Genomic DNA, 27,272 nt, shown 5'->3' with positions numbered 1-27,272 from the left:
CCCATTGGCTCCGGCAGCCAGCTGCGGCGTCGCGGTTGGCCGATCCAGGTGTCAATCGCGGCGGAGCCCCCGGGAGTGCCCGCCTCCGCTGTTATCAGGTTAGTGTTAGCCGCGGTGCTGGGGCTCGGGATTCCAAGCGGAGCTGGTTGAGCCCTCAAAGTCCCTCACCGCGCTGGCTTTGGGGGGGTCTCTACTGGTGTCAATACAAAAGAGGAGCTGAGCAAAGCGAGGGACTCCTGCTAACCAGGGACATGGACATGAAGAAAAGGATCCACTTAGAGCTGCGGAACAGGACGCCCTCAGATGTAAGCAATGCAAAAAAAAATATCCATCCCACATTTTGGGGAGTGTATTAAAATTATTACAAAATTTAGGGGTGCAGTTGTGATAGGTAACGCCCATGCGAGCTGCTGCTGAAGCCGCTGTTGCCCTTGAGGTGCCTACCGGTGTGTGTATGTCTGTGTGCACCCAATTTGGGGTGCCCAAAGGCGCACGCGTTATGGTCTAGGGGAAAACTATAAGCTGCTCCTGAGTCTGCTGGTGTGAAATGCATTAAAGGGGCTTGCAATGCGTTAAATGAAAACAAGTTGGTGGTTCTCTCTGGCTGGTTTAGTTTGCAAATATTTGCACTGGGTGTTGGGCAGGGAGGGACTGTGAATGAGTTGAAAATGGTTTAGTTTAAAGTGCGTCTTCATTTCTTTGCAGTGATCAGGCAAGAGAGACTGGGGAGCCATATTTGTAACTTTGTAGTCCTCATGAACGCGCCCTTTCTCTCTCTCTCCCTCTCCAGATGCTGAGAAGACAAAAAATAGGATTTTAAAACAAATGTTCACGGGTTTTTAAAATCTGATCCAGCTGACAGTATCGCAAGCTTTTAATAAAAAAAAAATTGCCAAAATAAATGCACTCTCCACCCCCTCTCCATCCACACACACAAAAAGACTGGATTTTTTTTTTCCCTGGGGCTGGACTTAGGTTGTTGTTCAGCGTCTGACTGAATAAATGAGAACAAGAAAGTTTGTCAGGACAAAAATAGCCCATGGCTGGTTGTGTACAAATTATGCAGACACGAGAAAACCTAGTTACCTCTCCTCGTTTTTCTGTTTGTCTCTTACTGATCCTGCAGCGATTGCAACAGAAAGGCGATAGGGGTGGGGGAAACCCAACTTGGGAAGACCCCTCACCCCTTGCCAAATGCACCCAAGGAGAAATTAAGGTTGCCTCTGTGTTGGTGCGTGTATGTGTGTGGTAGTTCTCCTGTGACGGGAATTTGGTGTTTTGTGCTGCGCAAAGGTGACCGGTCTCGTCTCTCCTGTGTAGTCATCGGTGTATGGGATCGTTGCAAGCGCCTTTTCCTAGCCTGGGCACCTTGGGAACTTTAGTGTAACACACAGAGTAAATAGCCAGTCTCTGGGGGGAATCCTCCCCCCCCCCCATCTGGCCAAGGATTTTTAGAAGCCAAGGCGGAAGAGGTCATTACATAATGGCTTAAATACTAACATAGTTTGATATTTGAGGGCAAGGGGAGGTGTTCTCCCAACGATTCGCCTCTCTCTTAGACTACTAGGCTGCTTTGGCTGGAAGGCTCTGGGCGTAGATAGGACCGAATGAAAACATACCTCTCCAGAAATCCGAAAGTATCCCTCTCCGAGGGAGGGAGGGAGGGAGGAGGGTGGAAACTGCCCCAACCGTTTTCCTATCGCTAGTAAAATGTCTGACGGACAAAGCTGGGCAGATTTACGTAACCTTCTTTTTAAACTTAACAAAGTATTGGGGCAGGAGCAGGAGGAGGGTGTTTCCGTTGTATTGAGCTGGCTAATGGGTCAGGCACCTTGCCTTGAATATGAGCAGCAACACCTAGTAACAAAAAGTGGTGTGTGTGTGTGTGTGCGCGCAGGTTGCTGCATGAGCGGGGCTGCCAGTGCTCCCTTGTGTTGCACCGTGTATATGTGCCAGCGAGCTCAGCACACGAGGGCTTGTTGTTTGTGAGAGCCGTGCAAAGGGGACAAAGAGCAAACGGAGGAGCTTCCTAAAGAAGGGCCTCTGTCCCTACATCTCTGCCGGGGAGATGAAATATTCCTCCCTCCCGCCCTCCACCCCATGAAATCATTCCCAACTTTGTATCCTCGCGTTGGCAGCACCACAGTAAACCTGAAGTAGGACAAGACGCCATGTTTTTTTCCATCGAGCTGCAAAAGAGAAAACGGCTGGGGTATGAATCCAAGGCGATTTATTCTTATAGGAGCCGTGCGAATTCAATAAAGGAGGGAATTCTTAAAGCCACCATTGATGCAGTTAGCAAACATTCCTTGTTTGTTACATTCTGGACGGAGCGTGTGTGTGTGTGTGTCGGGGTGCGGGGGAAGTTGCTTTAAATGTTAGTATTTGTAACAAACTATAAAATGAGAAGCCTGTATAGATCTGCAGTTTAGTAATAATGATGATGATTTGGTGGGGGAGGAGAAAAGCTTAATGTTTTGGTATAGGGCAGGTCGTGGACGTAGAATCGTAACGCTTAAGCGGCTGAAGCAATGAGGGCGCACTCAGGGCTCGCTCTGTGTGTGTGTAACATGACTGCCAGCATTCAGGTCTGCCATTTTGTCACTGTTGTTGTCACTGAGTTTGTGGGGGAGGGAAGGAGAGGGGAGGAGGATGTTTTAAAAGAAGATAAAAATCTTTTAGCACGATTCCCAGCAAGGTACCGACGGTGTATTCTCACCCGAACACTGCTGCAGAGTGGCTGATGTGGCGGGGGCCTCCAGGGAGGGAGGCCGGGTGTGGGTGTCTGCAGAGGGGAGAATCCCAGTGCTTGTTTGTCTCCCTGCAAAGTCGTCCCTTGGCAGCGTGGAGGAGCCTGTATCTTTAAATGGAGCGTTGGTAGCTCGAAATGGAACGTTGTGTTCGCGAGCATTCTGCGGCCTGGTGACTAACGTTCGGAGGAGACTGGAAAGTCAGTCACGCTCTCGCCAGTAGCACCTGGCTGCGTCTCCCCTTTACACCCATCGTCAGCGCGGGCATTAATACCAGTTTGTTGTTGTTCGTTGTCCAAATCTCGATAGTACTTGCTTCCCCGGAGCTGGAAGAAGCAAACAGACATAGAAAGGCGTTTGCACAGTGGGGTTTTTTTTTTTTGGTTTGATTTTTTGAGATGGCTTTAAAATGCCTGCAGCAGCTTCCAAAGGGAGGGGAACGCATTATTGATGAGTTGAGAATATGCCTTCTTCCTGGGCAGGGCCCTGCGGGAAGGTAGGTCTCGATTTTTTTCATGGATTATGGAGCAGTAACAACTAGCGCCGCTTGAGGCTTATCTGCACTTTTCTTCACGCTCCCCATTTTTAACGGGTGCAGGCGATAAAGATTTTCTCCAGACTGCTCAGTGGCATGTTTTAGCAACAATAGTTTTAAACCAAATTTGGTTTGCTTTTCTCCCTGTGCTTTTGATGAGTGGAGAGTAACATTACTAGACCTTCTTTGATTGGGGCAGTGTTTCTTTGCACTTCTATAACTCAGAGTTTTGGTGGGTAAAGAAACCCTGTTAGTTATCTAACATGTTACTTTGTCAAGTGTAAAGTCTTTTTTGATTCTGAGAATGAACTCGCATAGCAAATGCTATAGTTAAAATTGTTCTAGATTTCATTATAGCATATTTATTTTAAAGACAACTGGGGGGGAACAATGTTTGTCCGCATTGCTGTTTTACCAACCAAATCCGAAGGCACCCATTAGCATGTGGCCAGTTCATGCGCATACACATCCTCTCATGTCCTGGAGAAATCAAGTGTACCATCTGGGGCCTGCCACTCTTCAAAATACCCTTTGAAATCCAATTTAGTGAGCTTGTGCCTTTGGGCACTAGATAAAGTGGCAGACTGAATTTTAAAAGTGATTATTGCTTGTGCCCATCTACTACTTCATGCAGATTGTGTGTGTTTCAGTATAGACAGAACAATGACATTAAATTTTGATACTACATTCGTCTGTGAGCTCTTGTTTACATAGGTGTAAAGATGATGCAGTATTGTCAGTAACTACCTGACAGGTTAATGGTTTCCAGTACATATTTGCACTACAATCCATATTTTAGCAATATCTGGTCATATTGTTCCATTGGGATTATTATTATTTTTAAAATTACCATTAAAAGAAATATACTCCAAAAAATTGGCCTTCACTTTACAAAACCAAAGTTGATTTAACTGAAGCTTTTGAGCCATTTGTGCCTTGGTATTGCAGCCCATGTGGTATTTAACATACATCAGCCCCTTGCCAGGGTAGAGGTTTTGCAAATCAAGTGGAATAGTGAAGTATATCAGAATTTCATTACCTTTGTGGGTTTTTGTTAATATTCTGTAGGCTGTAGAGAGATTTAGTATAATTCTTGTTTGGAATACTGCTTAATACTGTGTAACAGAACTGGTTACTTTGATCTGCTAAATCTTATAATCCTGTAGGTTTAGTATACATATTAATTAACAAAAGTATATAATGCAAACATATTAAATATGGTGGAATGCATAGGAACCCCATTTTTCTCCCCCCCCCCTTTTGGGTTTGTTTAACATGAATTTAGTGATGGTGAAAGGTGCCAGATTGATAGTACCTGAAATTATATTTTTCTGTGTATTGTACAGTCGGTGGCTATGCAGTTTTTCCTACTGGAATTTTCTCCTTTTCTTCTGTATCCACTGTGTTTAATATTGAGAAAGCAGATCATATGCTATGCACATAAGCTTAGATGTGTATCTTACTTATGATAGTAGTTTTCTGATGTAAACACCTGTCCACTTGGAATTAGAACAGATTATTTCATGTAGGTTACTAGAGAGCCATCAGATGGCAATGTAACTACTGGACTACATAGAAGAAGCTTTTGTGGGCAGATTTTTGGGCACTCGTTTATTTGTATTGTATATAGCCTAACTCAGTAGCTAAATACAAAGGCTGTAAAGCAAATGATCAGTTTTAACGTTCTGTCTGGCTAAGCAGCACAGATCTTGCATGTGTTTTTGAAATTCTGCTAAAATGTCTTTTTTATGCTTTAGAGATATGTTGTTGATTACTTTAATCCAAAGACTTAATGATTGTTCTAAAAGGGACACTATTAACTTGAAATTTAGTCAATTTAAAATAAAAGTTGAAAGTTACTTCATTTTTTTTCACATCTCTGGATTCCCCTGCCAAAAACTTCTGTTTAATTTTATTTATGTCTGTTCTCTTCTGTTGTGTGGAAAACCTACACAAACAAAAGGAAAACAGTGAAAATGACTACTTATAAAGTCATATGAAATACCAAAGGTAAACTAAGATATAACTTTCCCCTCTAGTCCTGTATGGTTACTATGTTAATTGCAATAATAATAAATGACTTAAGTTGGTGTGTCTCTTTCAAGATTTGCATTCTTGTAAAAGCATTGTAATAATCCCAGTTAGTGTCTTCATTTATATTTTATCTCTTGTGCTGAACAAATAAAAAACGAAAGGTACTTGAACTATTTTATGCAGCTACTAGCAGCCTCTCTAAATTTGTGACCTCCTGGTAGTCTGCTAAGTTCTCAAAAGTGTATATTAGGGCTATATGTCTCTGCATCTATACTGCTAGATCCCCAGAAGGGGTGTTTTAGTAAAGTGAATAAATTGTTTGTGCTGGAACAACTGATATTGGAAACGGGCAGGTATGAAAGAAGCATAGTGAGGCAAATATGTACCTCATTTGATCTAGAATAATGGATGAGAATTAACATGCCCCGGTACAGAATTCATGTATGAGATCCATAGTGAGCAGTCTGGAAATCTTTTTTCCTTTTTAAACTTGACCAAGTTGTAAGCATGTGAAGGGATCTATGTATGTACAAGATAAAAACTTGCTGCCTAGCTTTCTAATCTGTCCATAATGATGCCATTATCTGGTGGATTTTCTAGATTTTTATTGTGTGGTTTAATCCTGATATTTCACCCTCAACTGTTCAAAATTCTCCAGTGGTTATCAGTATCTCAAATGCAGTCATACTTATGCAAGGTGTAGGATGATTCATTTGTGTACAGAACAAGAAAACATCAACTTGAAAAATGGTTCTCTCTTGATAAAGGTATCAGAACAAAAGTAGCTGAGCTTTAGTTAACAAGCCACCATATAATGGTATAAAGAATTGCATTATGTCACATGAAGAAATAACAGGGGAAGCTGAAAAAAGAGACACAGCAGGAAGAACAGCTCAGTAGTACGGACTCTTGAGGGCCTAGGTGATATGATTGACTTAAGCCTGAATCTGATAACTTGTCCTACAACAAGATCTGCACACACAGAATCTTGAAAATCAATGGGCAGCATCTGCCGTCTGCTACACTGCCCTACTTCAGCACCAAGATGTGCCAATATTTTGAGCTTAACCATATGGACCTTCAAAATGCAACATTAGAGGCAATAGTTCAAGGCCTACAGTACACTATTCTTTCCCTCTTAATTCATCTTGAATTCCTAAGGACTGTATTGTCAACAAATATGTACATCTTTAAAGGCATTGAATTTGTAGTGTAAAGGATGGTGGCTGCCTTTTAAAAACTGATCTACTGTATGTACTGCACCCCAGTTAGGAATAATCGTAGACATGGACTATATTTACTCATTCCATCTCTTTGGATAAGTAAGAACATTTATAGTGGAACTGTAGAGGCCAGAGAAAGGTAAGAATTGGACCCATAAAAATGTAACTACTTATGTTTCAAGTGTGAACCACTTTCAAATGATTTAAACAGTGTCAAGCTTTAGATCTGAGTGGTGCTATGACCTCAACAGTTCTGGTTTCCCAGCCAGAATCTGGTGTTGGAAGAAGTGTGTTTTAGAATTCCACGTGAACGGACTGGAAGATAACAGAGCTGGCATAACCTGACGCTAACATTGAGACTTTTCTGGCTGCGGCAGCTCTCAGTGGACTGGGTGATAAACACCTTGGCCAGGTAAAATGAAATCAAGCTTATATGTAGTCAGGTATGGTTTCTCCCTAATGAGAACAGTTAGCAGTTACTCTCTGCTGATGGGTCTAGCTGCAGTTGCTGGTTGTTACTTGACTATGAACTTGTTATTGTTGTAACATACAAACCATTTTCATTTTCTTCCTCTGCCATCCTTTCACCCTACCATTCTTCAAACAACGTTCGTAAACTCTTATTTTCTGCCTCTTACCTAACTCGCTAACCTTGCTTTTCTCTCTTTCCTGCCAGATTTTCCCTCAACTATGGAATTCACTTCCTGCATGCTTCTCTTCAAATACATTCTGTTTCTTCTCTTCTTTTTTAAATTAATAACTCTTGGGCTCAGTCTTGCAGCCCTTACCTACATGAGTAGTCTGAGTGAAATCTAAACAAGATTCAGGATTTGGGACTACTATCAATCTTCATGTCTTCACTTCGACCTGTATAACAAAAGTCACAAGGCCGACTCATTATTGGAGCATTAATTTTTCAGTCAAACTGGCCTATCGGGCACTTCCACTCAGTTTCTCTTCCAGGTATTAAAAAGGTTGGAAACAGCATGTCCCAGTAAATCTAGTGAGACATTTCACTTACATGGTACTCAGTACCTACAACTTTCCAGACAAGATATTGATTTAATATTAGTGATTAATGTGCTAACATTCTTAGGAAACTTTTATTTGACTTAAGGCAGGAAATAAATTTCATGCGAGTAGCAGATATGGTTGATCCAGTACTGAATGACCACAGAATGTGTACAGCAGTCTAGCTAAATGTTAACTTTGAATTAAACCATTTTAAAATTAGGTATGACGTGCACAAGGTATTTGAATGCGTGTTTACTGTGTGGCGCGGAGGTCATTTAATAATCTCTAGCTTTTCTATAGTGTTTTCCATTGGTAGATCTCAAAAAGGAGGTAAGCATCATTTATCCCCATCTTATAGATAGGAGAAGTGACTTGCCCAAGGTCACCGAGCAGGCCATTGGCAGAGCCGGGGATAGAACCAAGGTCTCCTGAGGCCCCATCAGTGATCTGTCTGCTAGGACATCCTGCCTCCAGGAAAAAGAGATGGAAGCAAACCTCAAAGTGGCGCGCACAAAAAAAAAGTGGGGGAGAGGGGAGGGCATTTTAATCACTTCACTATCACTGTTTAGGCCTGGCCCCCTCAAATGATGTTCAGACCTTAGTGGTTCAGGAGCCAAATTAGTGATCAGTATTACCCAAAAGAGCCACAGTCATGTGAATTGATTGTTTCATTTACATATATATAATTCTCACAGCAAAATGACTGACCAAGTATTCTACAATTGGTTAATAAAATAGTAAAAGCTTCCTGATTGGTTAATAGTTTAGATGAATTAATAACTAAATCTCCCAGTTTTAATATGATGTGCTGCAAAGAGCAGCAGGAGAGGGATTAAAGAGCTACTTGTGGCTCATAAGCCTCAGTCTGGGTATCCCTGTTCTAAGGCTTTTGTGCTGGTCTATAGCTAATTTTATAAAAGAAACAAACTAGAAAAACCTGCCTATGTGCCCTTGAATAAAGGGGCTTGCTACATTTTTATAAGTATTCTTTGAGTTATTGACTAGCATGGTGCATATTCTTGTGTATAAACAGGTAGTTACTGAGATGTTTCAGTTGGAAGCACGCTTACATATATTTTTAAGAATCATGTCACACGAAAGTCTTACTAAAGTCATAGATCCTATTTTTTTTTCCTAGAAGTTTTGGATTGGAGGTGCTATGCAGTTAGTCTCAGCAATTTTGATTTTAGGGTGTATACCATTAGCTTTCTTCCTCCCTCTCTCTCACCACTTTCCTATTTCATTTGAAACTTCAGACTTTCTTATAACTCCACTGCAGAAACATAGTTCTTAACATCTTGTCTTTGACTGTCTATGTATTTGTTGGTTTCTGGGCTGAGGGTGACACACTGTACAGAATGTTATAGAGTGGAAATTTACAGATAATGGACCAGATTCATGGCACAACTTTAAACCCAGTTCAACTGGATAGTGAAGAATTATTTCCCCTGTGTATAGGAACAATTTGGTAGAGTTGATCTAGTGGTTCTTACTCCACACCCTCTGCTGGCCCCCATGCATGGGGTGTGGCTAGGGAAGAGTGGGCCTTGCCAGGATGCCCCTGCAGGCTGTTGGCAGCCAACAGAAAATGGTAACCTGTAAATCCTACGCCTGCTGACTAGTCATTCAATCTGAATCATTAACGCACTTTCCATGGGTCCTCCATTCCATAGTCACAATGAATAATTCAAGAACAAAATGCTAGGCTGGTTAAGATTTGGGATAATTGTTTAGAGCTAAGGTGTTGGTGTATTTTTAGTTTTAGTTTTAATTGATCTAATAACTGACAAACTGCTTTTTCTTACTAATGAACTTGTAACGCTCAAGTATTTCACTGTGGCTAAACATTATGGTATTAATATAAAAAAACTTGTTAAAAGTGCACTAGAAGATAATGGGGTCTTTGTGCACACACGCACGTACTCACAACTTGAGTGAAGTAAGCAGAGAACTGTGCTAACACGATACGAAAATTAGTGAGCTCTTCAAATATGCACATGCTGAAATTGTTGGTTGTAAAAGTAGTTTGGGATTAAGTAAACAGTACAGGGAGCTTCCAAGCAAAAGAATATGTAGGTATTGACATATTAAAGTTTGATGGGGCTGGACCGTTCAAAGACCACCCCAGATAGAAGCTTTTAAAGTCCAATGTTGTATTTCACATGACATTTGTGCAAAGATTCAGAATTCCAACTCCGTGACTACAGGTGCCAAGTGGATAAAATAGCTTGAGATGTGAATAGGTCATTTTTATTTACAGTGCTGTCTGTGATTTCATTTGTTCAGCATTCGTGAACTTGGCAGCCCCAAAAGTGCATATATTACGATCAGTCCGAGTGTGTTGGTGTTGTCCATCTTGGATAGGATTTGAGCCTTTCTTTTTAAATGAAATGTACATGCTGTAGTTAAAAAAGTAAAGTTCAAAGGTGCCCTTATGGCAGATTTTAAGTTAGTAGGACATTGACCTTAGTGAAAATGTCTTTGGGATGCTCTGTCTGTTCATACAGTTTCCATAATGTGGTAACCGAATGCCTCCCAAAGTTCTAAAGTATATACATTAGGCCCATTCAGAGTGTCCCCTCTTACTGAGACCAGGAGTCCCTGCCTCCACTACTTTAATTCTTCAGCGCTCTGGCTGCTAGATGTCCTGTTCATAGCTCAGGATGGGAGGGGTATGTGCTGAGTGGTTCCCCAGAAGGGAAGTGTCCCACCCCGATATGTGGAGTTCTCTGTGTTTATGTTGCATAACAGTGACCGGGCTCCGTGCTAGGTAAGTGGCACTCCCCCGGCCAATTTTCTTAATCGTTTGTTTAAAACGCTTATGATATTTGCTGATAAATAGGTGAGTGAAATTAGTTTGTGTCATCTCGTCAAAGACCTGGAGTAAGGCCTGGGGGTTGAAATATCAAAATTACTACATTTATCCTGACTCAGATAAAAAACAAATCTTTAGTAACATGCTCATGTTTGGGGGGCAGGCGTATGTGTGTGTGTGGGAGGGGTTATATTTAAAAATATGTGTGTTTTGGGGGAGGTTCCAAGTATCAGAACCCTTCCTGTATCTGTTGAAATGTAGGTTAGAAAAATCTCAGATTTAGTCCAGCCGAGGCGATCTCTCCTGTGAGACACAGAGCAGTGCTAAAGGAATAGTTGAGGATTACCCCATTATAGGGGAGTCCCTAGTGGCATAAAGCCAGCACACTCCATGCCAGGCCACCTATTTCCCCCTCCCACACCCTTCCCCCCCACTCCCTCCATGAAGGTGGAATGCCAGAGGTGGGAGAGGAACGTGGCCAGAGTATGCTGAGCTCTGGAAATACTGGAATGGCAGAACAGTCCCTAGGAGGTGTGTCCTACTTGGCATATATTATAACAGCCCAGGAGCTACTCTAATTTAACCTGGGGGCCACACTAGGTCCTGGCTGCCCCCAAGGGTGTATAAAGGTGGTATAATGTCCCTCTGCCACCTCTCCTTAGGCGTGTCAAGCAGAGCTAATGCACCTCTGAGGATCCACCTCTAAATGCCCAGTATTTTCCAAACGCATGTATGCTGCTTACAGTTACTGATTAAAAGAAAAAACAATCTTCCCAAACCTCTCTTGGTTTCATTTTGGTGGCTGGTTTCGAGCCGGAAGTGCAGAGGTTTGCATAATTGCACCGAGTTTGCAAAACTTCACAGCAGCTGCAGCTTCAGTGCAGCCTGTTTAATAGGGTGAGCACTCAAGCATGTCTTGATGCCACATTCCAGAGAATATCTGAAGGGAACATCCATAAGCATTTAATCCTTTCTGCCAGGGTGTGGCAAAAGTAACTTTGAGAGAGAAGTTTAGCTCACGAAAGCTTATGCTCTAATAAATTGGTTAGTCTCTAAGGTGCCACAAGTCCTCCTTTTCTTTTTGAGGGAGAAGACTATCTTGTAAACACTGAGAATGTAAGGCTCTTTACCATCAGTTTTTCTTTCCCCTGATTTTTCTGCGAAGTGCCAATGATGGGCTGTCCTGCCATCATTACACTTATGGGCAGTTTAACAGGATTCGCCAAATCTCCAGCAAGCCAAAACTTTCAGCATGGAGAGTATTGTGTCCTTTTGCATGGAATAGGTCAAAAGATAATTGCTCTTGGTTGCGATGACAGATTGTGCCAGAGAACAGTTTATTGCGGTAACATAAGTTGGGGTGAACAAACTGGTAGGTTTCTGCCAGAGGATCCCCAGCCCACAGGATCACTGATCTGGAATTAAGTGCTGGAGCTAGCAAGAAATCTGATTTGACAGCCTAAAAGGATGTGCGTCCATCATTGATTATGAGTGATGCAGGGGAAGGACTTCCTGCCAGGCCCAAAAGCTCAGAAGGACATGCTCCCGCATTTTGGGGGAGAAATAGAGTTTCTGCAGCTGCCTCTAAAGAACTGAGCGGGCTCCCATTTGTTACAGACCTTGTCCCCTCTCCTTATGGATGGAGAGAAGGGAGCACCTGGCACTGAGATTAGGCAGTGCGGGACAGGAAGGGACATAACTCCTTTGCTAATCCCAGTAGGCCAGACACTGGCCAAGAGCTTTGTGGTACTGAGTGAATGTGCTTCCCCTTACTCTGTGGGTAATGTGGCCATGTGGAATGGTGGCCATTTGCGGTCCCTACCTCCAGTGTCAGTGGAGTGGTGTGGCTGAATTTGATCCTTGGCTTTCTACTAGTAAACTTGCTATTTAACCTGTTAAAAACTGAGTCTTAACTGTGCAGTTTTTGTAATATCATTTACATCGCTCTTCTAGTCTTGATGATATGTCATGGATTACAGTTCAGGGATTTAATCGCTGGTAGTGCCTACTTGCCTTTGAACCATTGCTCTGTGCTTGCAGGAGTGAAATTGTAGGCTCTTTGGAGCAGTACCTTTGTACTTATTGCACTATATATATATATATATATATTGTAGACAATGTAAAATAACCCACCATGTCATAAACCCATTGGAAAATACTGATGTACGTGTGTGTGTATTCTATGGCATGTGTGTAAATTAGTATGACAGAGTATATTTGTTTTTTCAGAGAAGTAAACTGACCTACGTTAGGGTCTCTGTACCTATGCAGAAAAGTGAGCAAGGAGAAAAATCATGACTGGTAAACTGTGCAGAGAATGTGTAATGAAAGTTACGTATGAGTGTCCCCATGGAATACAGTGCCTGTGTGCATACAATGGGGCTGTCGTTCACTCAGAAATGAGCATCGTTCCACAGTTCACACCACGGGTACATTAAGAATGCCACATAATCAGTGATGAATACAGCTTAATACAGTATCTGTATGAGAAAACTCTGGATCCTATCGGTTATCACACCGAGTACTGCAAGGGGTGATGTGATCAAAGGCATGGAGAGATACAGGACACACTGTAATCCATAGTTAGGCATGCAAAGTGGACGGACATCAAGATGATGTCCGTCTGGAAGAGTCTGCTCACACCAGAGATAGAAACTGGAGGGGCCACAGAAATAAATAAGGAGTCGGATGAGGAGGGAGCAGTGACCTATTTATGGTTCTAGGAGGCCACACAAAAGCAAGCCTTGACACTAGCAAACCACAGAGCAACACACAAGCCGCAGTGTGTGTACCACCAGGAAGCACCTGGCTCAGCTGGTGGCCGTTTGGCAGGCCATAGGCTGGCAGAATGGGGAAATGGAACACCCAGAGCTGGCCCCTGGGATGCAGAGACCAAGATGGAGCCTCAGAACCAGTTAGGGCTCTGCACACCGTGACCAGATACGCAGACAGTCCCAACCATGCAGCAGTCATTTCCCGACTCCCAAATGCACCACGTTGCATTGCAGGCAGAGGCTTTAAAGATCCACACCGCAGATCCCAATGAACCAATCTGTCTGTCCGCCTCTCCACTGGGCTTATTGCAGGTTCCTTTGCTGCAGTTCAGGTGTGTGACCCCTCTGCTCTGGCAGTTGAGTGGCCATATGAGACTGGCTCATGGACAGGAACCCTCTTGGATACAGAGATGCTGAAGGACAGTGTTATCTTTGGTGGTTACAGGGAGAACCTGTGACATGCTGTTCTTGCATTGTTTCCCAGAACTCATCAACTCTTTGTGGGTGGGGAGCATGTGGCATGCTCGCGTTTCTGTGTGGTGCATGGGCTGAGTGCTGATGGTATGCCGCCTCGCCATACTGCAGTTATGGGGTGCTTAGGAGGGCGCAAACGTGATGTGATCTCTTAGAACAATATTGCACAACTTTGTACCTTTCCTTCTATCTAGATTCCACTGCCATCAGTAGTTTGCTTGTGCATCATGCAGTGAACAGAACAGTTGGAGCCTTGATGACTAGGAGCACTGGAGGTCTCCCATCCTTTTACACAGCCATGTAAAAATTATCTCTGGAAACTTACTTCCATAGTCTAGCTCAGGGGGTCTCACAAGAAATTTTTTGATGGCCTCAGATGGTAGCCACCAACTCTTGCTGATGGCCACTGACAGGTTTTCCTAAAATACTCTTTAACTTTTTTAGGAAAAACAAATAAATATGCACATATACATGTCCAACTCATCATTTATTTATGTACATTTTTATTAGAGACTCAAAAATAATGTACAGTTGTGTCTATTCTTTACTGGACCTAAACAGAATAGAAACAAATAATGTGCTTTGTATATTCTTTTCTTTTTTGTTGTTGTTGCAGCTTTTGTTTGGCTGCTTCTTCTTTTTCTTTTTTTTTTCTTTTTTTTTTTCTGTTTCTGTGAAAAGTGATATATGTTTAACACTGCTTTGTCCCTCCCCCACATCACTGCCTAGGAGGGTGTGGGCGCACAAAAAGCCCCTGGTAGCCGCATTTGAGAAACGCTGGGTAGCTTGTACCTCTCGTCAAAGATAGTGTCTTCCTTAGCTTGACTGAACTGCAGGGCTCCAGTAAGACAGTATTGATTCAAATATGATACGGCAGACTCTCATGTTCTTAATTCATAATGGTTAGAGCCCATTCATCATGTTCTGAAGTGTATACTGAGCCCTATAAAGGGGGTTAGGGTCTGAGTGGCTAATACTACATCCATCCATAAACGCTTATCTGCTATGTTTTATTGGGGTGAAACCAAAGGGGAGAAGTCCTGTGTGTGAAAACAAAGAGCTCAGTGACACACTCGGCATGTTCAGTGGGAAGTGTGATAGGAGCGCTCCGTCTGAGGCCAGTTTCCACAAAACTACCCAGATTCTTTTAGAAAATAATCCAGGGCAAAAGGACTGCAAATCTCCTTTAGCTAGTTAGTCTAGTTAGATACTCTTAATGGGAGTGGGGTCTTATTTTCCCTTCCATGAACCTTCTCAGTAAACCTGCCTTTGTCACTGTACGTAAATATCTGTAGTGTCAAATCTTACACTGGGAGGGAGGGAGTTATGTACTGTCCAACACATTGGGACTCCAGTGGTGATTGTCGTCTTTGGTCTAGTTGGGCAATAGGATATGCTAGACCAGTGGTTCTCAAACTTTTGCACTGGTGACCCCTTTCACGTAGCAAGCCTCCGAGTGCGACACCCCTCCCCCCCATAAATTAAAAACACTTTTTTATATATTTAACACTCTTATAAATGCTGGAGGCAAAGTGGGGTTTGGGGTGGAGGCTGACGGCTCATGAGCTCCCCTATAATAACCTTGCAGCCCCCTGAGGGGTCCCAACCCCCAGTTTGAGAAACCCTGTGCTAGATAGATGTGTGTCTTCCCAAACAGGGCCCTCTTGTGGATGGGAGATCACTGTCCGACCTCCTCAGCTGTGTGGACTCTAAGAAAAAGGGATAAGCTCTCGAGAAGGGAAAGATAAAAGGAGAGGCACGTAAGAGAAAAAGGAGTGGAAAGGGGAAAGGAGGAGGAAGTATATGTGTGTGGGAGGAGGATAAACTAACATGGAGTATATAACACCTGTGTGTAAAATTTGCAGGCTGGTTGTGTCAGCTGCTGCGTGTAAAAGTGCAGACGAAAAATGAATGCAAAATAAAGTTTGTGCACTGAAAACAGAATGAAGTCAGGAAGTTCACAAAAAGAAAAGGAGTACTTGTGGCACCTTAGAGACTAACCAATTTATTTGAGCATGAGCTTTCGTGAGCTACAGCTCACTTCATCGGATGCAGTGTATGGTCTCACGCAGCCATGTTACCGTGGTCCCATTGCACACCAGTGGTATTTTCTATTCCTGTATATTTAATGTGGTGAAGCCCGCTCTGCTGTGGGATCCTTCACTTTTTTGAATTTCAGAATGATTTTTAACTTTGCCATTGTGAAGTTGCACTAACAAAATTCATTGAATGAAATTTCTCTCAGCAAAAAGGGCCAAGATCCCCAATTAAGCCGGAGGCAGGCCGGCTCCTCTGCTGCCATTTCTGATGTGTCCTTCCTCCCCTGTTGCCGCCTCTTTTGCCTGCTCATCAGCCAAAGGCTGAGGGAAGAGACTCAAGAGCTTCCATCACTGTTTTATGTAAGAGTCTGGTTGTTTTGGGAGTTTTCTACCACTGGATTTGTCTCATCCAGGTAGTAACCAGTCCCCACCCAGTATCTTGAAGTATTGTGGCAAAAGGACATGCCTATTGAATACTTCTGGGTTTGCTTGTTTCTCCTGCCTTAATTTCAAACGAAGGTGGGGTGTTGTTTTTTTTTTTTTGTTTTGTTTTGTTTTTTTTAAAGTGAGACATTTATATAGGAAATAATACATAAATCTTTATTAATAGTCTTCTGGTCTGTGTGTGGATTCTTTTGCAAAACTTGTACAAGGACACTTGTTTACCATCGTTCTTCTGGGGAAAAAATTGGGAACAAACCAGGAAATTGCATTTCCTGTTGAAACTCTGATTACTTGATTACGTGCATCACTTGTGCACCTATGCCATCTCTGATCTCCGTTCACCTGCACGGAGCCCCCTTGAATTCAGCACATGGATTTCATTGCAAGAATGGAGACTAAGTGATTCCACATAAAGTTGAGTTAGATATCTAGTAAAGCTATTTGATGCACCCATAGCTATTGCATCACATTGACTTGAATCTCCTGCTATGCGATTACTGCAATAGCCATTTTCAAAAAAAAGAAACATTTGCATATTAACTGCGTTGTGTATGCAAAGGAAGGTTTCCTCATCTTGCTAACTCTGTGGTTCTTGCAAACTCTCTTGGGCCCTATCCCCTTTGCTTTTAAAACAAAAGATTCTCCAGATTTCTCAGGCTATCTGTCACAGTAGGGGGACCAGACTATTGCTGAGTTTTGGAACACTGCTCTGTCTCCAGCCTTTTCCCCCACCTCAAGTTTCAATGGTCTGTTGTATCCCTCGAGGACCTATATCATGCAGGGCTCTGTAATGCAGTCATAGGGCTGTATTCTTCTCTCAGTGCTCTCATAACTTGCCCATTGATAGGGGAGTATTTGCTTCCTAACTGTAGTGGGTCACCACTCATGCTAGTGTTTCTACCAGGGATGTACTGAGTGTGGTAAGACTGCATGAGGACTTTGGTTAAAAATTAACTGTTTTTATTCTTTAATCACGGTGGTGGGTCTTTTTTGTCTTAAAAGGCTGCTTTTTTGCTTCAGCATCGAGCTGTGTCATTCGAAGGTGGCACCTTCGTAAGGGCTGTTCCTCAGCAAGAAACTCCCATACAGTAATTTATCCCAGCTTTTGCTGAATGGGGCAGGGTCAGCATTTGTGAGACCACATGGGCAAATCCTGCATCCTCCTTTTCCTCCTCCCTCTGTTCCCCTCCATGCCCGCTCTTTCTCTACAGTATGGGGGAAGGGGATGGTGAGACAGAAAGGACAGGATCCATATGTGCTCAGATGAGCGCAGAGGGGGAATCCGGCTATATCCACTACACCTTCACTTCCAAGAGTACATAGTGGAGTTAGGAATACAAGTGCCATGGAAAGTCTGGCTCTCCCTAAAATGTAGTATTAGTTAGTCTGTTTCACTTCTCAGAAAATATCTCTACAGCCAATGGTCTAAAATTAAAGTTTACTTCTTTGAATAGCTTGTTGTAATAAATTGAGATAATTTCTTAATGCAGAAAATGGTATTTTAAATCACGGATGTATTGCATTGACAGGCAAGAAGTTATCAGAGCTGTAGGCTCTTTTTAATGATGTCTTGAATATTCCAAGCTTTTGTTAAAAATATCTTTAGCAGTAACTTTGAACAGTTGTTAGGAACTACTAGTAAATCATGTAAACTAGGATTAATGCAATAGAACTGGCTCTAAGCCATTTGCAGAATGCCATCCATGTTCAAGTTTGCTTCATTTGTCTTTATCTAATAATCATGTTTGTGAAATGTAGCTGAAATCCATCGTGAGATATTAAGCTAGCATTGTAAACAACACTGCATGGCAGAAGCTGGAAATAACAGTTATCTGGTGCAGTTGCAAAGTAAACAGCAAACTGTTGTATTCAGTTCCATAGCTTAAGTGGGGTTTTTTTATTATTATTATTATGCTGTTTAAACATTGTACCTGACTGCAGGATAAACATTTTAACACATTTGAATTTTGTCTTTTCCAGGTTAAAGAACTCGTTCTTGACAACTGTAGGTCAAATGAAGGCAAAATTGAAGGACTCACAGATGAGTTTGAAGAGCTGGAATTCTTAAGTACAATCAACGTAGGCCTAAGCTCAGTTGCAAACTTACCAAAGTTAAACAAACTTAAGAAGGTAAATAAAGAAGTGCCACCTGTTGTATTTTGCTCTTAATGTACTGCAAGAAAAAAATATAAAATGCGAAATAGATGCTCACATAAGAACTTCCTCTAACCAAGTCAGTTACGTTTGTTTTAAAATCTCTTTAATTTTTTTTTTTTTTTGTCTGACTTCTAGCTCGAACTAAGCGATAACAGAATCTCAGGAGGACTGGAAGTATTGGCAGAAAAGTGTCCAAACCTTACGCATCTAAACCTAAGCGGCAACAAAATAAAAGATCTCAGTACAATAGAACCTCTGGTGAGTTAATGCAACAGCAAAAAGTGCTTTAAGTGTAGTTAAAACCCTTAGGTCTGTATGTGACCCTTACGGGTCCCTTACAAACTGACACCCCAAATAGGATGCGAGGTTGTCCATCTCTGACACTTGGGCCTAACTGAGGCAGGCTGTAATATGTTGACTGTGTGCGTGTGATAATGCCTCCATCTAATGGCCAGTCCTCATCAGATAGAGTCAGTACACTTCCGGGGGGGGCGGGATGGAGGGAGAAGGGGCGGAGAATGTGTGTGGCTTAGGGGGATACGGAGTCCTTAGTCCTGAGACTGATAGTCCAAGTCTAGTAGCAATCAAAAGTTGCTCTGTGGTGGCTGTTCACTGGGCTATACCGTGAGTTGTGTTGGTGGACTCAGTCCAGTTTCTGGTGGGCATTTGTTGACATCACAGTCCTCTTCCCTCCCCGTTTGTGTTTGGTACTAATTAGCACACCTGTTGCTTAAAGAAAACCCAAGAACTGGAAGGGCCAGGGTTACTGTTGATACGTTCTCTGCTCCAAAAATGGTACCGTCAAGCCATGGATGAGACGGATTGGGCAGGGACGTATGCACGGGTGGCTCACTGTACTCCACTCGTCCTGAGACGAGAGGAGGGGCTGCGGTCTCCAGGACTGCGAATCTGGAGCTAATCAGGAGCCCCGAGACTTGCAGTAAAGGTGTCCTCACATTAGCTGTACACCTATCAATGTCCCACTTCTGCTCTGGAAGAGTGAAAAGCAGCTGTCAGTCATTTCTGTGCACTTTAAAAGTGGGAACAATCTTATACTTCAGGGTAGCTCTTCAGGAGGGAATAAGTAAGACATTTTTAATTTTACAGTATTTGGTGCCATGGATCTTGTCCCGCAGCCCCACTCCTCCACCGGACAAAGTTCTGCTAACAGGTCCCCAGTTTGGAAACTTGTGGGCCATTCCTGACGCTTCCATTTTCTACCCCAGGCACGGCTGGCTTCTACTAACAGAAGCACCAGCTCCCCCTGAGCTGTCCCATTTGCATAGCTGGTACATAGCCCTGGCAGAATGATCTCATAACTACCACCCCTTTTCCTGCTGGACCCCTTTATATCTCTCTTGTTTTCATGACACCTCAACCATTGGGTTAAAAGTGGATCAGATTACACCTCTTGCCCTTATAATACTGTTTGGTGTTGTGTTTAGGAATCATGCTGCAAAATCAAGGGCTATGGCAGGCTTTGTTGCCAAGCCTTCAGTCTTTTTACTCTGTTAATATCATCATTCCATGAAAATCTCGTGCTCTCCTTAGTCTGAACCAGTGGTTCTCAAAGTTATCTGTTCCAGACCTGGACCCTCCTGAGGCTTCTCCTGTGTCGCTGGGATCCATCGCGAGCTATACACGACGGGCAGGGTGGCCATGAGCCTCTGCCACCTGCTTGCAATCTCAGGGGTCTAAGCTAATAAACCTTCACAATTTCATAGGAGACCATTGCTCTCTATCCTTCATACTAAGCTCTTAAAGGGAAACCTTTCAGAACACCCAAGGCAAATCCTTAAGCCACCATACTTGTCTTTTCTTGTGTTTAGTTTATAAGTGCCATTGCTTCGTTTTCCCACCTAAAAATTCTGTGCAGCTGAACATAAGCTGAACCCCACCCCAGTTTTCATCCTGCTGTTGGTGGTTATGTAGGCTCAGAGTGTTGCGTAGCTTTTAAAATCGGCTGTTGTATATCCCCTTGCAGTGGAAGATTGTCATTGTGTCCAGAGAAGAAACATTTAAAATGATCTTACTCTGTCTTGGTGCGGCAGCGCAGATAATCAACTGCCCTAATGTCACTCTGGGGGCCAGTTAAACGTTGAGTCAGGCACTTCACCCTATTCTGTGCCTCAGTTTCCCATTTGTAACATGGTAGTATGGATACAGAGCTTTGTAAAGAGCTTTGAGATCTGTGAACAAAGAGTACTGGAAGGCCTGGCTGTTATGTAAGCACACTTGCACCAGTTTAGCCAGCACAGACTGAAACTACATGATGATTTAAAATACTCCCTTTTATCCTTAGAAGTTGCTTGCCGAGATATGTACCGTTTGGGGCGTTAACTGGCTGCCTTTCAGTTTTTAAAGTGCTCCCAAGACCGGTCTCTGACGGAGCCTCCATTTTTACTTACAGAAAAAATTAGAAACCCTGAAGAGTTTAGATCTTTTCAATTGTGAGGTAACCAACCTGAACGACTACAGAGAAAACGTATTCAAGCTCCTCCCACAACTCACGTATCTCGACGGCTATGACCGGGATGACAAAGAAGCCCCAGATTCCGATGCAGAGGGCTACGTGGAGGGCCTAGATGACGAAGAGGAGGATGAAGATGGTACGTTACTTGCTCCATTTAGTGCACTGAGATTATAGCCAACGGATGCGCATGTTCCTTTCTTCTCCAAAAGCAACCCGTTCACCTGACTTGCGGGTGAGAGAAGGGTTCTCCCAGCACCCAGTTCCCTGGCTTTTGTAGATCAGAACATACCTGTGGCCCCTCTGTAGACTGAGGAGAATCATAGAATATCAGGGTTGGAAGGGACCTCAGGAGGTCATCTAGTCCAACCTCCTGCTCGAAGCAGGACCGATCCCCAATTTTGGCCCAGATCCCGAAATGGCCCCCTCAAGGATTGAACTCACAACCCTGGGTTTAGCAGGCCAGTGCTCAAACCACTGAGCTACCCCTCCCCCTAAGCGAGACTTGGATAGCCCAGGCAGGGCCTAAAAGAAACGCACACCCTTATCTTCAGTCAGAGAGTACTGGGAGGTCTGGCCACGAGGGAGAATGAGACAAGCACAAGGGCAGCAAATGGGAAAAGGCAAAACTGAGGGGAAAGTGACAGGAGGGAAGACGCTTATAAGAGAAACTGAAAGGACGTCCGTATTGCTCTCCGTCTTCCAAGCCTTTTACAGTTGGGAGGTAATAAGGCATTTTCTCCATTTCCAGTTGAGAAATCTGTGGCAGGGAATGAAAAGTGGCGGGTCAGAAGCAAAGCACACACAGCTATTAAAGATTGAGCGGACAGACCCTCAAAAAGGGGGAGGGGAAGAGAGACTGAGAATGGAAGATAGTAACTGGGTTAGGGGATGGGGACAGAAGCAGAACAAGTGAGTGAGGCTGAAGTGTTGGTTAATAGGAAAGTGTGACATTGAATTATCAGCAACAAAGTAAACAACGGCTGAGTAAACAAAGGAGCAGAGAAGGCACATGCTGAAGTTTCCTTGGGGCCAGCGCTGTCAAAGGCACTGCAGAAGCAGAGAGTAACTTTATGAATGTTAGGAAAACTAATGTGCCAGTTCTCTTCGGGTCTGTTGTGCCATTCTGCTTCACCGCGACAGCCTGCATTCAGAGGCATCTGGCTTACCAGTTGGATAATGTCAGGCCGGGTTTGGGGAATTTGCTGGACTCTTCAAACCAGGCTGAAAAGCAAAGCACAGAGAATAGCTGGACTTGCATTTTCTCCTCGAGTGCAGAATTTGTTGTGTTGTGATTCAGTAAACACTGCAGCACTGCCTGGCAGATGGGTGCACTGACAGAACAACACAGAGGGTCAGTGGGGACAGAATATCTCTCCAGCACTGTATAAATGCAGGCCTGAGTGAAAAATGCTTTAACTTTCTTCCCAAAAATCCATACCAGTCACTGGATTATGGCCCCTTCACATTGCTGCTGCAGCCTAGTGAGGATTGAGCAGCCTCTGGGGGAACTTTCCCATCACCAGGGACTGGACAGGGTTGCTATATACAGCTCTTTCCGTCCCCGCCACCACCGGGTGTAAGAACAAGCTGGAGGATAGAAGGTTCTGGGAAACCCACTGGCAGCAGTAGGGAAACTGCTGTAAATTAGAGCAGCCCCAGGTCTGCTCTGACTTATACCCGGGCCACCCATGCTCCCCCAATAGTACACAGACACCCAGGTGGCTTTAAGCCACCATTGCACCACTCTGTGCAGGATTCATTCTGGCCTCATACCTTGCACCTGGAAAACTGCAACAAGCTAGATTCTGCCTTCAAGCAGTACCTGTGTGTGTGCCTTTTACATCAGTGGAAAGGCAGGATTTGGCTGGTAATGTTTGAAAACTACGCTTACTGTAGACAGTTAACTGAGCTGATAGTCTTGCTTGCTTGTGTAGAAGAGGAGTATGATGAAGATGCTCAAGTAGTAGAAGATGAAGAGGAAGATGAGGAGGAGGAGGAAGGAGAAGAGGAGGATGTGAGCGGGGAAGAGGAGGTAAGGATTCGTGGCCGGGGGAACATCTGTGTCAGGTCTGAATTCCTGCATAGAAATGTAAACCACATCACCACCTTTGTTTTTAAGTGCACACTTTTTTTTTCCATCTAAGAAGCAATGAAAATAAATGGGGACAGGTTTTGAAGAGCATCTGCCTGTGAGCCAGCTGCCATCTAGTGACCAGTAATAAATCATTCAGCTTCTTGGGATCATGTTGAAAACAGATGTAACTTTCAGCAGCTCTATCGTTAATGTCTCCAGAGCTAGCCACTTTTCACACACAGCCTAGTAAAAGCTGGTGTTGAAGTCTCTGAGAGCAGTTCAGAGAAAGAACTTATGTCTCAAAAAATAGATGCTTAAAGGAAAACTGAGCCCAGACTTCTGCACAATCATACTGATTTAAATAAGATTTCAGTCAGAATGTTTGAGAACAAGATTGGCCTGAAAGTAGAAAACCAAGTACTGTTAGCTTCAGACTCAAGGTGGGGGTGATGGTCAATGGCCTTTATCTAAAAATAAAAAGGTGCCGATTTTTATAGTACAGAGATTCTTCCCTAAGTCTAACCTCAGAGAGGTTGAATGGGTAAAATGGAAAGCAGAATTCAGTGCAGTGTGTGGTTCCTACAACTGACCTCTCTTCCCCCTGCCTCACCTGCTTCTCTCTGTCACACACAGCTTTCCCTCCTGCTGTTAAAGTAGTAACAGAAGTGGTGAGGTCCTGTGTTTAAGTGTGTAACTTCAGAATGCTTATAACTAAGCTTCGTGTTTTGTTTTGTTTCCACAAACAGGCCCTGATCCCATTGAAATTAGTGGAAGTTTTGCCATTGATTTCACTGAACTCAAGACGTAAATTTTTGTGTTTACATATCAGCGTGGCTTTTAAAAACATGTAGTAGGAAGATTGGTTTCGTCTTTGAGATTGAGAGGAGGCTGAATTTTAAATGAAATTGGGTAATATGGCTACTCTTGAGTCCTGCTGTAAAGAGTGGGCCGGAATCCAGTGTAGGAAGCTATTTTAGGGAATAAACTTGCACACTGATGCGGGGGGGGGGAAAGATACCTTTCAAGGGATTTTCTCAATTTCAAGATACGGTTGAGGGTTGTCGATTTAGGAAAGGTGTTGAACAAAACTCTTTGTTAATCTTTCTGTAGGAAGATGAAGAAGGTTATAACGATGGTGAAGTAGATGAAGAAGAAGAAGAAGAAGAAATTGGTATGGCTATAATACAAACTTTAGTACAGAACTGAAGTAGTAATGTACTGTTTTTAAAAGCAGAACTGTATCTGAATATATATTGCTGTGGTAATAAGCCAGTTCCTCATGTGGCCTCGTGCGTGTGAATAGTTTGTTTTTATGGTCATGCTGTGACAATACATCAAAGCGCACACATAACCCAGCCCGTTATTTATTTTGCAGAAGAAGAGAAGGGGCAGAAGAGAAAACGAGAACCCGAAGACGAGGGTGATGAAGATGATTAAACTGAATAACCTATTTTGAAAGTTTCCTATTGTGATTTGACTGTTTTTACCCTGTATTCTCTCCCCCCCTCCCCCCCCCGAACTTTTTTTTTTTCTTTCTGATTGTAATGTTGCTGTGGGAATGAGAGGGAAAGCATATTGGGCGGGCGAGGGAAAATGCTATTTTTACTGCCACTCCTACTTTTCATTTAAAATTTTTTTTTGTCCCTTTTAGTTCCTGACTGTAAATGCAATAGAAAGTATAAACCAAGTGGCAATTTGTTTCTTGTTATTGGAGTGGATCGTTTGACATCTTAAACTTAAGATCAGTAGAGGATATCCAAAATAGACATACAGTCTGTTTTGAGATAACTAAATATCTCTGGTTGTTGGGATTTACCATCTCTGCCAGTCACTAAGCATATTGTAAGATTTTTTGGGGGGATGCTGCAGATCTAGGCAGAGTATCCAGTCCAGAGCAACAGGTGTGAGAATGGCATATTGATAAAGTGATTTCTTTGTTGCCTGTTTGTGAATGACTGCCATTTTCAGCCAAAGCTTTCCCTGCTTCTGTAGGTAACTCTTATTTTGCTGTTTGTAAATAGTGACCAAATGTGTTCTTTTTGTTTTTCCTTTTGTTGAGTTCCTTTGGATCTGGTTTATGGGGTGACTACTTTGCAATCCCCCTCTGTGTGTTGTGTTTTTGGGGGTTTTTTCCTTTCTATTTTGTTTTTTTTTTTTTTTTTTTGGCCTGGGATATAGCCAATACACTGAAAATGGCAGGCATTTAAATATATATATAAATATATATATAAAAAAAGTGTTCCTAATTCCTGAGTTACTAGTGAAATGAATTTGACAATTGTAATAAAAAAATGTTTCAACCCTTTTAAATAAGGTGTGTACTATTTTGGTCTGTAATATATAACGACACTTAGTCAATTTTAAGTGATGAGAAACGACTTCCACTTGTGCTATATACTTAGAAAATTTTTACAAACCTAAATACAGGAGACAGTACAGCATGTAGTGTAGGAGGTTTCTTTTCATACACGCAAGCACGAAATACTAATACAAAATTGTATTTTCTTACCTAGTGGAAGTCAGTAAAATGACTGAAAATACCTAGTGAATGTACAGTTTTACTTTCATATCCCTCTTTAAAATAGCTTTAGAAGTGACTTGTATTTCCTAGTCAATATTTCATCTGTATAAATACATTTGCAAGTTTTTTTTCCCAGAAGAGCCAAACTTTTGAGTTTTATGTCTGTTTGTCATTGATGAATTTCAATAAATCTTTTTATACAATTTTTTTTTGTGGCTTATTTGAGTAAAATGGGCCACTGGGAATGAAGGGCATACCTTTTTAAAAGGCATTTAATGATAACACATTCTGTTGAATTCCCTGGTATTTTTAGTAGTCGCTTGATACATTTTCTTCTATAAAATTGCTCTAAGCCATGGTTGGGTGAAAGCAAGGGGATATTTTCATTTTAATGCAAATGATGGTATTCTATCTTTATTTCAGAAAGTTTGTTTGTTTTTTAAGTTGCCAATAAGGTGACACTTTTTAGCATGTTAATTTTTCCTACCAGTGGTCTGTCCTAGCCATATTAATCCAAGTCTAACAGAGAGAGAGCCTTTGGCTTTCTTCTGATTGTTTTAGTTACCATGGCTCTACATGTCAGTTGCTAGGCTAATCTGTTTAGCAACGTTGGTGTGGTTTTTGCTTGCTGATGAATGAGACGAAGGTTCCTCGAGGTCATCGTTTGTTTCTCATTAAAGATCCAAAGCAAAATCTCCTGGTTTTCCTTTGTTGGGAAGGGGTTCTGTTCCATAGCTGTATGGCGTACAATGTTCCTAAAAGGGGGAGGGACGGACACACGGACACACACACACACAGAGCGATGCAACTACAGAAGAGCACATGCACCCACTCAGTCCCGGACTAGTCCCCTTTAAGAATGTGCCAGTTGCTTTACAGATAACTGCATATTTGCAGCATTTATTTGTAAGGCGTTTCTTAAAGTGCGTGGACGTGAATGTGACAGACACTGGGGTAATCGATATACTTGCAAGTAAAATTGGTAAGTTTAAGGGCCAGATTCCTCTAACCAGAGCAGTTGTTAGAAGGTCTAACTAACAAACACCAGACGCCTCCGGAGCCTTATCTCCACTAGAGCTGCTGTCTCTAAAACCAGATCAAGACAAGCAAAGGGGATACTTGTGTCAAGTTCCCTAGTGTAGATGTGGCCTTACACCAGTAAAACAGAATTTAGTCTGTTTACTTTACACCATTCTTCTACAGCTAATTGCCTTTCTCGCTGCTGTTTTATGATGGAGCAGACTTGTGGGAGTTACCCAGAAGCACGGTTTATAAAGAGTGAGAGGATGTAAGTCACAGTTTTGTTTGTCCCACTAGTAGTCTGTGCACCTACCAAACTTTCTTCTCTTGGAAAGTACATTAATCTTTAAAGAGAGTCATTGCAGAGGTAAGAAATTCCCAGTGATTTGTGATGCCAGAGGATGTGCATTGCACACAGGCACCCATAAAGTAAATGTATACTGAGGTTATTACTTGGCACATGAAGTAACATTCCTGTGCACCAAGCGTTACATTTCCAGTTACTTGTTAATTGTTGAGGTCTGTTAAAAAAACCAAAAGCTTTCCAGCACAGTGGGGGAGGGAAGGGGGATCCAACCGCTTTCTTAAGTCTAGGCCTGCACCCATTAAAGTCGAAGGGTGGAAGATCTGCCTGAAAATGTGTTGTGACATGTCTTGGAGTTCACTGCATTATATCATGCAGTGTTTTTATCATACAAAGACTGTAGTTTGGCCAGTGAGTGGAGCATTTGCTAGCCAGATCCTAGTGTATAATCTTGGCAAACTTAGTAAAATGTTTGTGGTGTTTGCAGTAAATAGATTTTTACCAGACTTTGCTAGCAGGATCGTTCCCCCACCCCCAATCTCTTGTTTACTGTAACAGATTTCAACAGGGAAATACCACGTGTACCTGAAGTTCTACTGGTGGAGATGAGACTTGAGGTTT

The 27,272-nt window shown here is 42.7% G+C and overlaps 1 protein-coding gene across 2 annotated transcripts; it reads left to right on the top strand.

Moving 5' to 3' along the window:
* Positions 1–112: 112 nt before the first annotated feature.
* ANP32A (acidic nuclear phosphoprotein 32 family member A) lies at positions 113–25,530 on the top strand. Of its 2 annotated transcripts, none has more exons than XM_084641754.1 (7): positions 113–305; positions 18,083–18,232; positions 18,395–18,517; positions 20,670–20,868; positions 22,667–22,764; positions 23,917–23,977; positions 24,182–25,530. In XM_084641754.1, exons 1-7 carry the CDS (start codon positions 252–254, stop codon positions 24,241–24,243), a joined length of 747 nt encoding a protein of 248 aa, XP_084497880.1. In that variant the 5' UTR covers positions 113–251; the 3' UTR covers positions 24,244–25,530. The 2 variants fall into 2 exon arrangements, with proteins under 2 accessions (XP_084497880.1, XP_084497879.1); XM_084641753.1 differs by lacking the exon at positions 113–305 and adding an exon at positions 2,556–2,588.
* The last annotated feature ends 1,742 nt before the right edge of the window (positions 25,531–27,272 follow it).

This window comes from Lepidochelys olivacea, assembly GCF_965140295.1.
Source record: "Lepidochelys olivacea isolate rLepOli2 genome assembly, chromosome: 10".
In the NCBI taxonomy this organism is placed as follows: Eukaryota; Metazoa; Chordata; order Testudines; family Cheloniidae; genus Lepidochelys; species Lepidochelys olivacea.
This window is presented reverse-complemented; position numbering and strand designations above follow the sequence as displayed.

Coding starts and splice junctions, on each gene's coding strand:
- ANP32A (XM_084641754.1), top strand. CDS start 252: ATGGACATGAAGAAAAGGATCCACTTAGAGCTGCGGAACAGGACGCCC. Junction 22,765..23,916: donor ATGTGAGCGGGGAAGAGGAG/GTAAGGATTCGT, acceptor ATCTTTCTGTAG/GAAGATGAAGAAGGTTATAA. Junction 23,978..24,181: donor AGAAGAAGAAGAAGAAATTG/GTATGGCTATAA, acceptor TTTATTTTGCAG/AAGAAGAGAAGGGGCAGAAG.